General features: G+C 46.9%; 1 protein-coding gene across 3 annotated transcripts in view; it reads right to left on the reverse strand.

Moving 5' to 3' along the window:
* Window positions 1-12,703: 12,703 nt before the first annotated feature.
* Window positions 12,704-14,763, reverse strand: part of ENO1 (enolase 1) — a 100,376-nt gene continuing 98,316 nt past the window's right edge. For all 3 annotated transcript variants that reach the window (XM_051637315.1, XM_051637313.1, XM_051637314.1), the window contains exons 9-12: window positions 14,487-14,688; window positions 13,993-14,101; window positions 13,524-13,582; window positions 12,704-13,179 (exon numbers count right to left, since the gene is read on the reverse strand). In XM_051637315.1, the coding sequence (XP_051493275.1) occupies window positions 13,110-13,179; window positions 13,524-13,582; window positions 13,993-14,101; window positions 14,487-14,688 (440 nt within the window). In that variant the 3' untranslated portion in view covers window positions 12,704-13,109. The remainder of the gene's footprint in view (window positions 13,180-13,523; window positions 13,583-13,992; window positions 14,102-14,486; window positions 14,689-14,763) is intronic.

Consider the following 14,763-nt stretch of genomic DNA (forward strand, 5'->3'; position numbering starts at 1 on the left):
TGGCCGGGCGGCGGCGGCGAGCGGCGGGGAGCCCGGCGGTGCCTCAGCAGCGGCAGCTCCGGGGCATCGTCACGGGGAGACGAGGAGCGGGGCGGCGAGCGGGCCGGGGGGAAGGAGGAGGGGTTGGGGGTCCGGGCTGGGGGTCCAGGCTGCCGGGCGCTGCCTCTGCCGCTGCCTGCCCGCCCGCCTGCCTCCCTGCCTGCCCTCACGCACGCACCGAACGGGCGCTCGGCAACGCAGCCAGGCCGGAGCCGCATGCTAGTATCCCGCCTGCCGATTGGAGGAGGAGGGGCACCCCGTGACCCGGCAGGAGGCCGGAACCAATCGGGAAAGTGGATGGAAGTGATTTAAAAGAATAGGGGGAAGGCGGCGGGGGGGACGGGGGGCGGGCCCGGGAGCCACAAAGGGCCCCCCCGGTGCCCCCGCAGCAGCCGCCCCGCCCGCAGCCCCGGGGCTCATCCAGCCGGGACGCGGGGAAGGCGCGCGGGGCAGCGCGGGGCAGCCCGCATCCCCGCGGCCGGAGACAATAACGGGGAGCGCCAGCCCCGCCACCTCCCGCACCCCGGCACGGCCCCGCAGCGGGCCCGGCCCCCGCGCTGAGCCCCCCGGGCCGCTCCCGCCGCTGCCTTCCCTCGGAGCTGTTGTGCCCATCGGCAGGTGCGCAGCGACCGGCGCTGTCAGCCCGGGCGTTCGGAGTTGTCCTCCAGAGGAGGCTGAGCGGGTTATGGCTCCGGCAGAAGCTTTTTGGCCACGCCGCGGCTCCAGCCCGTCAGATCTTTTAGGTCCAGGCTCTGTGTGAGTCACTGTGAACTGGTCTTGCACTGGAAGGTGAGATTAACAACCCAAGTAGATCGCTAGATAAAAAGCTGATGCTGCTTCTTCCCCAGAAGTGTCCAAGGGCAGGTTGGATGGGGCTTGGAGCAGCCTGGGCTGCTGGGAGGTGTCCCTGCCCGAGCAGCAGGGTTGGAACCTGATGATCTTTAAGGTCCCTTCCAACCCAAACCATTCTACAAAGCTACAATTCCTGTTGCTCTGTGGTAAGGAAGTTACCACACCAGCAGAATGCCAAATGACTGAGTATCTCTTCATAAAATACTCGGTCACTTGGGAAATGTTTAAGCTGCTTTGTCTCTGAGCTATCACAGTCAACATGAAGGCATTTTTTGCTGAAAATAGAGCAAACTTGTTACTTAACATTAACTTCACCTTTCATCTGCAGAACACAGGCCAGAAAAATAAATCACACGGCTGTGAAGCAAGTCACACATTCTTCCTGGAGATGCAAGAGATTTCATGTGGAATTATATCTCCTTATTTAAGAAGCACGAGGATATGTCAGGGCAGATTTTGCCCTCAATTACACTCATGTAACCCCAACTGTTTGCTGTCTCTGTAAACTGTCCTGGTGGCTGATTCCAGCAGTATCACAGGAGATAAGTTGGACACTGTTAACATTATTGCCTTCAGCAGAGGGAAGCAGGAACTGCTTTCACTGAAGTGAAAGGCACACGCAAGGGATCTGAGGTCTGTACAGCAGAGGAATTTAGTTCTTTACCCTGAACATACAGGACAAATTTATCCCTAGCCTAACTACAGGGACATCACCACCAGAGGTTGAGACACAGCGCTGATTGTGTTCTAACAACTAAGTCAGATAAGTGGCTAAAAATGCACAGCAGTTAAATATCTGACACAGCCATTTTGGAGGCTATACTTAAGCTGCCCTTGATAGAGCCTGATTCCATCTCTCCTATTTTCTCTGCTAATTACAATTCCATGTTCCTTGGTCTCTGGGTGTGCATTAAAAGCCATTTGAGTTGCCAGAGCTGCAGGCTTGCCTTCAGCATTCTCCATGATGGGAAAACTCCCCACAGCAGCCCCTCTCTGTCTCCCCCCTTCTTTCCTCTTCTGGTAACCTCCTGATGATCACATCACCACACAAAGATTAGAAGGTATTTACTCACATTTTGGTGGTTGTGTTTTGCTGTTAACAATAAGCACGTTTGGGGGGAATTTCCTGCTGTACTGGCTAACTAACATCTGTGTACCCCTGGAATTCTTACAGCTTGACCTGCAGAAGTAGGTGATGACTCACAGCCAGTTACAGCAGGTGTGCTCACATCCTCATACCATGCTCAAGTGATCCAATTATAACTTTGCTTCTTAACCAGAGGATTGTTGCAGGAATAGCACTTGAAGCTGCTGCTTTTACTTTTTCTGTTTTTTTTGGCAAAGCTGCAGCCCTCCCTGTGGACAATAATAAACAATGATTACAGCTTGTCCTGTAATTTTCTACTAGTTAAAGTAGTAAGAGGTTTAGTTAACACAAGGAAGACCCAAATGCTGCAGAGAGAGGTCGTTGCTCCCCTGCCTGGTGACTGTAGATTTTCACCCCAGTGGAGAGGGATTGATGGTGAGATGACTGGGAATGTTCTAAATGTAAAATGTTTTAGATACATATAGATTGCCTATATCAGGTGGTAGCAGTTTTCTAACGAGATAGCTTCTGACATCTTTGCAATCTTGCATGTGTCTATGCCCAGCACTCCTGGGAGGTATAAAATTGCTGATGCAGAGGAAGGCTAATTGGCCAAATCCACAAAGAGACCTAAATTCCAACATGCCACATAAGGTATCTACAAACAAAATATTAATCCTCAAAATTCCGTTCCTTACCCCTTAATATTTCTTAAGATCTGATGCAGCAACATTTCTGCTGAGTGTTCTGGATCTGAAACAGCTGCTTCTGCTTCCAACTGGAAGTGCCTCTGTCCTGACCACACACAGGGTCACACCAGAGTCCCACTGGCAGGGCTGCCTGTCCACCCTGGACATGTAGGTGTCCATCATGAAGCTCATTTAGCCAAGAGCACACTCTCAGGTGCTCCTGCAGCCTTGCTGAAGGCTGGGATGTGCCTTTCAGCTTAGCAGAAGACACAGTGTTGCTCCTGCCTCCCCTGCTGCTCTCCCATCTTCCCTGCACCAACAGCTCCCCGGTCCCAAGTTGCTCTGCCTGCTCCTTTCCTGCCACTCAGCTACAGAGTTCTGTTCTGCTAGTCATCCACAGAGGCAAGAGACACAGTAGAAACTTAAATGCTTAGCATTATTATTCTTGCATTACAGAAAAAGCCCGTGTTTTGCCTGTTACCATTCCATCTGCTTTGTTACAAAAAGAAAAACCTGAAGAAACAAAAACAACCAGTGGGAAAACACCCCTGAGTGAACAGGCAGAAAGCAAGAACTGGTGCAAAAAGAAAATCACTTTCAGGTGAAATAGGTCATCAATGAGTGATGAGTTAAATTGTTTCATTGACAACTTCGCTGCCAAATCCAGATAAGGCTCATGCAGGTAGATAAAAGTATCTACAGACTATCCAGCAAACCTGAGAAACACTCAGGGAGGGAATAACCACATTTGCATGATAAGGACACGAAGCATTTCTGGATTTCTTAGCGTGAGGCAAGAACTACTCTTACCCTGGGTAGAGGAGGGTTCTGCAGACAGCTTTGGACTCCTTTCAGATGCTGATCTGTTTCCTGCATGAGCATAAAACTTGTCTGACACTTCCCTTGCACTGCAAAGTTTACTGCCAGTGTATTACAGCAACCATGAACTTATCTGTTCAGTCAGTAGCCAGGGAGGTTTATTACATGGATAATGGACTTAGATCTGGCCTAAATTGTTTTTGCTTTGTAGTTCTAGATAACATTTCTTTCTTCCTCCCTCTGTTAGTCCTTGCATCTACTCTCTTTGACATCTATATGTCAGTGTATGTGGAAAATTTAGCTTTGAAAAAAACACTCTTTACAAATGTGTTTTAACATGACTCTTTGTTTTAATAACTGTCACTTTACCAACTGAATGAAACAAAAATATATGAGGAAAACATCTAACTAGGAACTATAAGGTCAAAAAATACCAATACAGGGAATGCTACGAGCACCATTTCAACCTAACTAGTTAAAATAAAGGAGAGATAATTTTTTTTGGTCACTCTACAGTCATGAAATTACAAACCAGTCTTTGACCATGACAGATGAGTCAGGTCCTACCCTCAGCAATGCAGTAAAAAATCAGCTCTAATGAAACAGGCAAATGTCAATACAGCGATTAGCTTGGAAGATAATATTCTGAGAGGCTTTTACAGATGACCTAACTCCACTCACAAAAAAGGATTATATTCTTTCTTTCCCTTTGTAATATCTGAACACCAGCCCTTTCCCTGAAAACTGTTTGCTTTGGGGGGTTGTTTTCTGTTTTGCTTTGTTTACTCTAGAAATCTCAGGAATTTAAAATCTCATTTTCAAGCCTATTACTAGAGAACTTTTTGGAAGTCACCTCCCACCTGAAAGACAATGCACTGTATGGTGGTGGACTCCTCCCAGACACAGTTATCTCTATTTAAAACTGGCTGTGTGGGTGGCAATGAAAGCAAAAGTAATGTAAATCAGATTTAAATCAATTTTGAGCACATTCACACACATTCAAGTGCACACAAAAATCACAGTGGCTCAACAGAATGTGTGACCAGTTACCAAGTATCATTTACCCTGTGGTGACTGTGGCACAGATGCTCCTGGTGTCTTGTAGGGCCACTGGAAGAGGGAGAAGGGACTGGTTATTTATCACAGGAGGAGAACTTGCCCGCTGTGGAGATCATGGCATCAGGGACACACAGGATGTTCACACCCAGCTGCCACCTTGGAGCCTTCTTGCAGATTCTTTAACATCAGGCTCCTAAGTCACCTTTGAATATATTTTCTGAGTTCTAAAAATGTGTCTTGTCTGTATCTTTGCTGTGAAGTTTTCAATACATTCATACCACATACAACCCCTAAATTTCTGGTTTTAATATTCTGAAACAACCCAGAAATGGAAAGTGTTCTAAATCAGTTTCCTCGGGGGGGGGAAAAAAAAAAAAGGAAAGAAAATTTTTATCTTTTAAAGGTTTCCATTTCCCTGACTCAGACCATTTCCTAGTGGGTTCTGCATAATGAATATTAGCAGAGGTTGGCTTACCACAGTGTCTAGTGAGACTCATTTATCAAAGCCCAGGATGTGTGCCATGCAAAGAAGAAAAGAAAAAAAAAAGAAAAACCCCATTGAAAATGAACAAAAATTTTCATCCCTAACAATTGTCCCTCTCATTTTTGTATACTTGGGCATGTTCCAGTGCATGCAGTGAGGAGACAAAATGGCCATCTGCAGAACATGAAACGTGTCTAACGAGAGATCTGTACACCTTGAAAGTCACCAGTGCTGAAGCTGCAAATGACTAATGACAGTCTTGCCTCATGAGTGGGATTAATTGCATCACCCCTTGATGCTTCTTTCTGTCTCCCATTTATACCCGGGGATAGTTACAAGGTAATTCATTCTGTGATTTACTTACCAGATAAAAATCTGGTAAGGAAAGAAAATCTAACTAATTTACTTTCGACCCAAAACAACTTTTGGATAGTAATGATATCACAAATGGGAAGCAGTCATTTTAAGCAGAATGCTGTAAAAATGATCCTGAGTCTCAGGGGGCTTTCAGGGAGTTTTTGTTCTGTATTATGGTACCTGTTCCCTTTCAAGTACCAAAGCCTTCTGTCTGAGAAGTAGCAGGACTGGCCATCAAGTAGTAGCTGAGTACGTGCACATTCACACCCACAAATCAGAGTCCCAGACTGGTTTGGATTGGAAGGGACCTAAAAGCTCATCTAGTTCCAACCCCCTGCATGGGCAGAGACACCTCCCACCAGACCAGGTTGCTCCAAGCCCCATCCAACCTGCCCTTCAACACTGCCAGGGATGGGGCAGCCACAGATTCCCTGGGCAACCTGGGCCAGTTTCTCACCAGCCTCACAGGAAAGAATTTATTCCTAATGTCTGCTAGGAATATATATTGATGATAATCTAAAGGCATTTTGAGATCTGCTTCTGCAGCCACACACCAAGAGGCCAGAGGCTTGGTCTGACAAGGCAGGGTCTTGCTAAACCAGGCAGAAACTGGTTTCCAGGTGCAGTCAAGAACAGGGTGATGAGATGGAACTGGGAATGCCTGCAGTTAATCCTGCTGAGCTCTGAGCAGATCTGCCTGCTGCTGGAAAGGCTGGATTCCACCAGTCTGGGAAGAACTCCTGTTTTTTGGACTCAGTTTTCCATCCCCAGGCTGGCAGGAAAAGCTTCCAGGGGAATGGCAATAAGCCTGATGCTGCCGGCACAAGGGGATGACAAACAAAAGGGAACTGAAAGGAGAGGAGGTGTAGGCACCTCTGTTTCTTTGATGAAAGCAAGCTCAGAGCCAGGGCAGTGGAGGGAAGGCTGGTCCACAAAGCTGTTGGATACATCCGGATCCCAAGCCCTACAGGCTTTGTTTGTTCAAAGGTTTGCTCTTTTTGAGCCATCCTCTACGGCTAATGTGGAGCACCCCATCTCTGCACTCACTGCATTTCCAATATCAATTCACTGCAGAAAGTAGTAAATGGATTTACAAGCTTCTCTTCTTGTCCTCAGTGACTGACTTCACTTGAAACTGTTATAAATGGCCAAAGCATTCAAAGGAGAGAGAGACAGATTGGTTTCAGATTTGCATCTTTGTCCTTCTCACTGCAAATCTGCTTCTCCAGGAGGAGGCTTCTGGCTCCCACCTCCCCCCCATTGTAGCTGCTCTTTCCTCAGTGTTGCAACACTGCTCCCTTTGATGGTACATTTGAATGTACTTTTTGAAAAAGGAGATAAAATAAAGTGACTGAAATGGGAAAATTTCCATTTCAAGGCCTCTCTCTTTTTTTCCCCTCAGCACTTGTTATCTTCAAAGCATGTACAAAATCGACTGATCAATTCTCCCCACCTTACTGGAAAGTGTCATCCATCCCACGGGACAGGTGAGACAAGCAAGCAACAGAGAAATGAAACAACACATCTGAGGTCTGAGAACAGGGCTGGGGCTGAGGAGACCTCACAGCCTCCTGGCCCCTGCACAGGGACTCTCACTGCAAACCTGTTCCAAACACTCTTCATCCTGAACAGCTGGGCAAGAGGGTTTCAGGTTTTGTTAAGTAACAGAGAAATCTGCCTTCCTAAACACAGGTACCTCTCCTGTTTAGAGAGTGAGGGCAGGTTCAGGCTGTACTGCCCAGAAACATCTGCTCTTGGTGGGAAAAGAGACTTTTAGGCTCTGAATTCAGCTGTTCCCACTGTCAGTGATTTTCCAGCCTACATAGAAGCCAAAATATACATCTTTCAATCACTGTTTATTGCAGGAGATGAGAGAAGAACTTGAGTACTACACAGTATAAAAACCACAGGTTAGGACTTATTTAAAGCAGTCCAGTGAAATGGATCAGTCAGCTTTGCAGTGGAGGAGCAGGGCAGCAGCCTGTGAGCCTTTCTTCCCCAGCTTTTGTTTGCACACGCAGAGTGCGTCAGATCTGATAGCACTTCAGTCTCTCCTGGGGACTGAAAGGGGGAACACAAATGGGTCTCTCTCACTGTAGAAGTGACCAAACCTGGACTCTCCAGGATGGGAGAGCTTGATCACCATCACAGAGACCCCAGCAGTCAGGTACAGGGAGAGGAGATGTTCCCATGGGCTCAGAGAGCAGCGCTGGCCGCAAGGGTTCTTGCATTTTACTGTCACACCCACCCACAGCTCCTATCTACAAGGAAATCATCTCACCCAGCCATACAAAGAGAACACTAATAAAAGCTTTCCAAGGGAGTGGTGGGACTAAGCTGGTGCCTGGCACAGCTCTTCAAAACCTGCTGTGAAAGGGAGCATGAGGCCACAGCCTGAGATGCTGCTGCAGGGCAGGCAGAGCTGGCTGCCTGCCCAGCAGAGATCCTCTCTCCCTGCATCCTCCATCCACCCTCATGTCTCCTTGCAGTCTACACAGCAGCAGGAAAGCCAAATATCCTCTTTCCAATGGGGAAAACACAGCAGCTCACCCCCTCCATTTGCTCCTACTAGTTGTGTGTAAAAGCCCCTGTTGGGGGGCTCTCCCCCTCAGCCTGCCTGACAAGCCCCCAGCAGCCTTCCAGGCTGTTTACACTGGGCTTTATGTCTGCAAATGAGCCAGGGGGTGTTGACAAAGCACTGCTGTCCATGAAATCCCTTCAAAGATTGTGCCCTCCCACCCCTTCTCTCTCTCCAGAGACAGAGAAAAGTGGCATGGCTTGCCTAGGTCCCTTCCTGGGAATACCAGAGGGCACAGCAGCCCTCTGCCATGAGCTCCCCCGGGATGATGCTGCTGGATGCACACAATGAGACAGTGATGGTTTTGTACACAGGGTGCTTAGAAGTGTCCTCTGAGGTGTCCCCAGGATAAGCAAGTAGAAAGAAAAAGAGCACTGGATGTAAAATTCTTCCTACCCGTGTTACAGGCAGTAAAATCTCCTACCTGACAAGTCTGAAGGTTTCAGTGAGCTGAGCAGTTCCTGCAAGGAACAGGGTCAATCCACTGTTCAATTGTAGTTTTGCTTCTTTTTAAAATCAATGATCTAAGAAAAAAAAGTAAATCATTTCTAACATTACTGAAGGACACAAAGAGCAGCTAAGAAAGGTGAACAGGATGAAATGTGGACACTAAGCAGTCCAGATCATCACCCCAGCCAGCATTATATTATGGACACATGTAAAGTCAGGTCTGTGTACTACGGGGACAGGGCTGTCCCCTCCAGGGGGTTGATGTGACAGTGAGCTGCCCAGAGCACCAAGCAGAACTAGGAAGGTCACAGCACTGCTGTGCTTGACACTGTTGCTGCTGCTGGAAGATAGGATCCAGTTTTGATGCCCAAAATGCTAGAAAATTAGTGAGCAGGTTTTATGGGTGGTTCAAAATAACCAATGAGTTGGAAAACATGTCTTGCACTGACAGCTTCATCTGCTGAGAGGGAAGGTTATCAATGACGTGCTCACTCTCTACTAGGGGCTAATATCTAGTGGGAAACCCAAATGGTGAATCACTTGGTTTCTCAGTGATTACAGAGGGAACACAACAGTCCTTTCTGTCCAGAACCAAGTGTGGGACAGGGGCTGTACAAGACCTAGAAAACAAGATATTAGGGAATTAAGGCTAAGAGCAGGCTGGGCTACAAAGCAGAAGTTACCTTTACAAACCTAGAAACAGAGCCAGTGGATAATGGGAGATCTTTCCCACTCTGGCTCTTTGCATCACTCCATTATACATCCTGTTACCTGAATAGCTCCCGAAAGTGCTGCCTGCCTCTCCTCTCTGCTCATCAGTCATCTCTTCTGCCTGCTTCTCACTTCACATCTGCTTTTAAGGCCGCCTGCTATTCTCAGAATAGGCTCCCAGTTTGTGTTGGCTAAGCTGATGCCTCCTTCTGCTCCAAAGAGTGTCATCCCTGCAAATTATTACAGTAATAAAGACCCTGGCTGTGCTCCATTTGCACCGTTACAAAGCACAGCCTTTCGAGCAGGAGCTCCATGGGGACAGCACAGAAAGGTGAAGAGCTGTGCAGCAGGATTCAAGCCCTGATTAAGGAGCAGACACATCTCTCCCCCTCTAGTACTGCAGGTTTAGGTCTTAATTTTCAGCAATCAAATCTTGTTCCCTATTCACTTATTTCCCTCACTCCAAACACACACACACAGTTACCACCAATCATTCACTTTTCTCTAACACACTTGAAATTCTTATCTACAAGCCACAGTCCCACGTTTCAGCACTTACCCATTCTGGTCTCTTTTCTTCCTTTGCAGGTAACTCCTTTCAATGCTGTAGCCTCATTAGGTAGAGCCTGGATCCTCTACAGCTGGAAGCACCTTGCTGATCTGGCCCAAATACTCTGAGGTTTCACTTGAAAGCTTTTCTATAGCTCTGGTTTGATGAGACAGGTGAGCACAGAGTCTGACATTGTGGGATTGACTCACTGGTGTAGGAAGGAGCATACAGTTCAACAACATCTGAGTTTAGCTTTTGATTTAGAGTCCAAGCAATGTTCATTTAACTCTGCCATTTTTGCATGCAATTTCCTGATTCTTTTGAGATACAACAGATCTGGTAATTGCACCTATAACTGTTTTCCACCATGCTCTGAAAACAAGGTGTGCAAGATAATGAATTAAAACCTGGACCTCATTTGCAGCAGTAGGAGGATCTTTTGGCAGAGCTGGGACCAATCTATTCATCCAAACAGCAGAGGATTCCAGCTCAGGGCACCAGCTTCCTCTTTACCCCAGGTTCATGTAGCTGCACACAAGTCCAGCAGCCCAGGTGTCAGCCATTTCATCACAGCTGTACTGCCATTTAGGGTTGTGCCAATTTATGGGAACTGGCAATCTGATTTCCCAGCTCTTTCTGCTGCTTATTAAATCACCAGATGTAAATACAGAGGCCCAGGTAAGCTGGGTTGAGAATCTGCACTTCACTTTCTGAAGTACCAGGTGAGAAACAGCCAGGCTATTGCTTCCTGACATGGTTCTGCTGAAAAGCTTCCTAAACCGTTTTCCATAAATTACAAGCTTGCCTCTTTGACAGCAGAAATATCCCTTGATAGGATTTGTGTGTAATTAGCTGGTTTATTCATTTAACAGGTCTCATTCAGAGATCAGCTATGTGTGAGAAGTGCACCAGGTTTCAAAGCTGCATGAAGCACAACCAGCTTAGACCAATACTTTATGAAAGGACAAATGTGTGAGAGGAGCCATTTAGCATGTGCTGAGCTTGGGCTGGTAAATTTGGTATTTATAGCAAAGCTCTTAAGAAGGGCTTGAAAAAAAGAAATCTCTTAAGGAGAAACAGTTGCCAACTGCCCAACAAAGGGATGGTTTATTGCACCAGTTAGTATCTTTGTTTCCACAGCCAGCTGTGCCTGTGTGCAGGGGGGACATCCAGCATTCTTGGCCATGCAGCTTTTCCAGTCTTTAGACAAGTTATTTTGGCAATGCCAACAACAGGTGAGTCTCTCTAGATAAAAAAATATTGATCAGTAGGCACTAGATAAGCCAGGCTTTGCCATCAGCAGCCCCCTGTGCTAGATCATGTCACAGCTATATGACTCACACTAGGCAGAACATCTCCCAGCAGCACCCAAACACCTCCAATCGGGCTTTACTCCTCAAAGGACAGTCACACATCCCTTATCCCCTGATGGCAGGTACAGATTTTAGGGAAACAACACAACTAGGAAATGCTGAGGGGTAAGGACTCTGTACTTCCTCACAGCAATTTTTGAAATAAAGTCTGTGCTGTTGGGTTTTTTTTTAACAAACTAGAACTAAAGATGTTCTTTAAGATCCAGGGTTTAAGGTAAATAACATCTATTCTGCAGCATCACTGGCTTTGAACGCGCCTCTTCCATCTCACCCCCGCAAAGCCGTGGCACTAAAAGCTGACTTGCAACACCCCGAGTGCCCACAGGGGGGCACTGCTCTGCTCCTCACAGACAAACGCTTCCAGCCCCAGGTAACTGAGCTTTCTGCAAGTGAAAAGACCAGCACAATAGTCACTGAATCAGAAATTAGTATTTCCCTTACAAATCTCCCATTATGGGGAAAAAAAAAAAACAACAAACCAAACCCATAAGCAACACTCATTGGATTAAGCAACCCCTCCCTCAATTGTGCAATAATTTGCTTTGTCCTGCCTAGTAAACATTACAGCTCTGCTCCCCACCTCCCAGTTCTGACCATCCTGCTCTGGCAGGCACAACACAAAGCAAGAAAACAGCAACGATGACAGAGCCACTGAACAAACTCTTGCCACATCCCAGGAAAAAAGAACTCTTCCTCCCTGTCTCCAAGCACACAAGCATTGGCTGAGGATGAGCCATGTACTTTGCCATCTCTCTCCCTGCCTTCCCTTCCCAGCCAAACCAGCAGTGCTGCAACCCAAAGAGAACAAAGGGGTTTGGCAACAAAAATTTGCTCATGAGCCTTTTGTTTCTGGCCATCTGTTCTCACACAGCTGGAAAGCCCCTGCAGTCTTTTCTTCCCCCATAGGAAATATGGTACCTAAATACTAATAGGGAAAAAATGGAAGTGCAGCTATCAGATCAACTCTCAATTACACCTTATATTAAGAGTGCTTAACAAATGCAGCAGTTAATACTAAGGTTTTGCTTTTAATTCTCACTCACACCAGAATTGCTTGTACTACATTACATTAAAATCTCTCAGTCACCATCTCCTAGAATCACTGATTTCATGTGCAGAGGGTTCAGAGCAGCAGTTCCACAACTCGCATCCTGTTGAACTCCACCTGCTCGTAGCAACAACAGACCAAGATGGAGGTTACATATCACTTTCCCCAGTTAACACCCTGCCAACCTCCTGCTAAAAGCCAAGGCTATCACTGCATTTTTTTCAGTAATACTGTGACAAGACTGACAAGCAGACATCTGTGACAGTCAATGAGAAAGGTTAATCACAGCACTTGTCATCTTTGATTAATGAAGATCTGAGCTTTTTTTCTTCCCCTGCAGGATCACAACAGATCTAGGGGGTACAAACTTATTCTTAGTCCCCCTGCCAAATTATTCAACACATTCTTGAAGCCACCTCTTGATAGCAGGTGGATAGATCCAGTTAATTCTTTGTCTATTTGTCACAAGGCAACTTACGCCCACCCTGTGGCCAGTGACAGCAGCCTAGCTCTTCGTCCCTGGAGAACAGCTTTAAAGCAAGATATGATTATGCAGAGGCAGGTATTCCTGCTCCTCAGCCTCCCCCAGAAGAACTCAACACCACACTTTGTCAGGTTGTTTGATGCTTTTATTTATCACATGTAAAAACACTACTGTTTGTTTGCAGGTACCTCTGGCTGCACTGCAAGTCACACAGCTCCAAACATTGAAGACTAGACAGGCAGAGAAAGAAATTAAGATGCTTATGCCCAGAGTCACCAGGTCATGAGCCCAGAGGGTGTTTAATACACAGAAACCCCCCACAGGGACTGTTCTACAAAAGCAGTCAAGCATCACAAGTAACAGATCAGAGTTGGTGAAAACACTAGGTGAAGAAATCATCTAAGGGGGAAAGAGGACCTGCAAACCAGTCTTTCCTTCAGCTGCCCTTATCTTTCTAGTACAGGTAATTGTGATCTAAGTACAAGACTAGAGCTTTAAACCAGAACAGGGGGTGACTGATCCACACAGCTTAGTTGACACGAGGGTTCCTGAAGTTCCTTCCAGCGAAACGGGCCTTGCTGCCGAGCTCCTCTTCAATTCTGATGGAAAGGGAAAAGAGTGCTGGGTGCAAGCAGCCAGTGCAGAGCTTCCACATCAGCACAGCTGCTGAGCAACACCTGATCTGCCTGGCACTGAAAACAGTACCACCAAGCCACAAGCCAGTTCCCACCAAACAACTACTGTCACCCATCCAACTCCTCATTAAGCCTACAGCCAGCTCTGCAAGCACAGCACCAGCCCAAAAGCACCTCTGCCAGTGTTAGTTCATGTCCTTCAGCTGCAGAGTGTTTCTGAGATCCAAAATACCAAGCTATGCCCCAAATGGAGCATCCATTCTATGTCAGGCTTAACCCTCTACCCTTTTCCCCCCTGAGAGTCTCACCTCAGGAGCTGGTTGTACTTGGCTAGACGCTCAGACCGGCAAGGGGCACCAGTTTTGATCTGGAAGGGAAACCAGGAAGTTAGGAAAGAACTATACCAGAAATGAGGCCACAGATGACAAGCCATAAGCCAAATCACGAGCTGTATTTCAGCATCAGACTCTGATGGGATAGGGCTTGGGAGCAATAAGAAGTGTTCATTTGCTAAAAGCTTCAAGTATCAGAAAATCCTGATACACCCACTGGAATCGACCAGTTTATATTTTTTAGATTAGGGGTTAAAGGTGAGTTTACACAAGATAACATGTTCCCTTGTCACATTCCCACTAGGCAAATCGGCTTCCTATCTCCAGGAACAGGAAATACACATGCCTTAAGTCAGAGCATACCCCATCTACTGTGCAGAACAGCTTAATCACCATATAACCTCATCAAGCAAGAATGCAAACTACAGCAGCCACAGATACCAACCTGACCAGTGCAGAGACCAACTACCAGATCAGCAATGAAGGTATCTTCTGTTTCTCCAGAGCGATGACTCACCATCACACCCCAGCCATTGGACTGGGCAAGCTTGCAGCTAGAAGAGAAACAAAGCCCCACACCATCACCACCTGCTTAGCCTTTGCTCTGGTGATGCTGCTTTGGCAACACCCAATGGTGCTTGCCTTGGCAAGACAGGAACTGTCCTTTGGTTCCTGTTAGGGTGAAGATCATGTGACAATGCAGTGATCAAGAGCTGCTTTTACACATGCTTAGACCCAATGAAGTTGTCTGATGTGTCTCTGACTTCAAGACCATGAAGGCAGAAGGTTTACTTGTCAATATGTTCTATCAGTTAACAATTGCTCTCCTTCACAGACACCCGATCAATAGATTTCTATTCCATTAGTTTAGCTCTGTATGTTCATCTGCCTCAATTAGACAATCCCCCTCCCTGGCACAGCTAAGAGGGGAGAACTTACGCTTGCAGGGACTCTGTCACAGAGCCAATCTGGTTGACCTTAAGGAGGAGGCAGTTGCAGGCTTTCTCCTCCACAGCCTTGGCAATACGCTTTGGATTGGTCACAGTCAGATCATCACCAACCACCTGGATGCCAACACTGCCAGTGAATTTCTTCCAGGCAGCCCAGTCGTCCTGGTCAAACGGGTCTTCAATGGATACCACTGTAGAGGGATACAATGAGCTTAAAGACAATGCCACTCTGAAAGGCCTTACTTGAAAGCAGTGGCATCAAAGTG

Source organism: Apus apus, chromosome 20, assembly GCF_020740795.1.
Source record: "Apus apus isolate bApuApu2 chromosome 20, bApuApu2.pri.cur, whole genome shotgun sequence".
Classification (NCBI taxonomy): Eukaryota; Metazoa; Chordata; class Aves; order Apodiformes; family Apodidae; genus Apus; species Apus apus.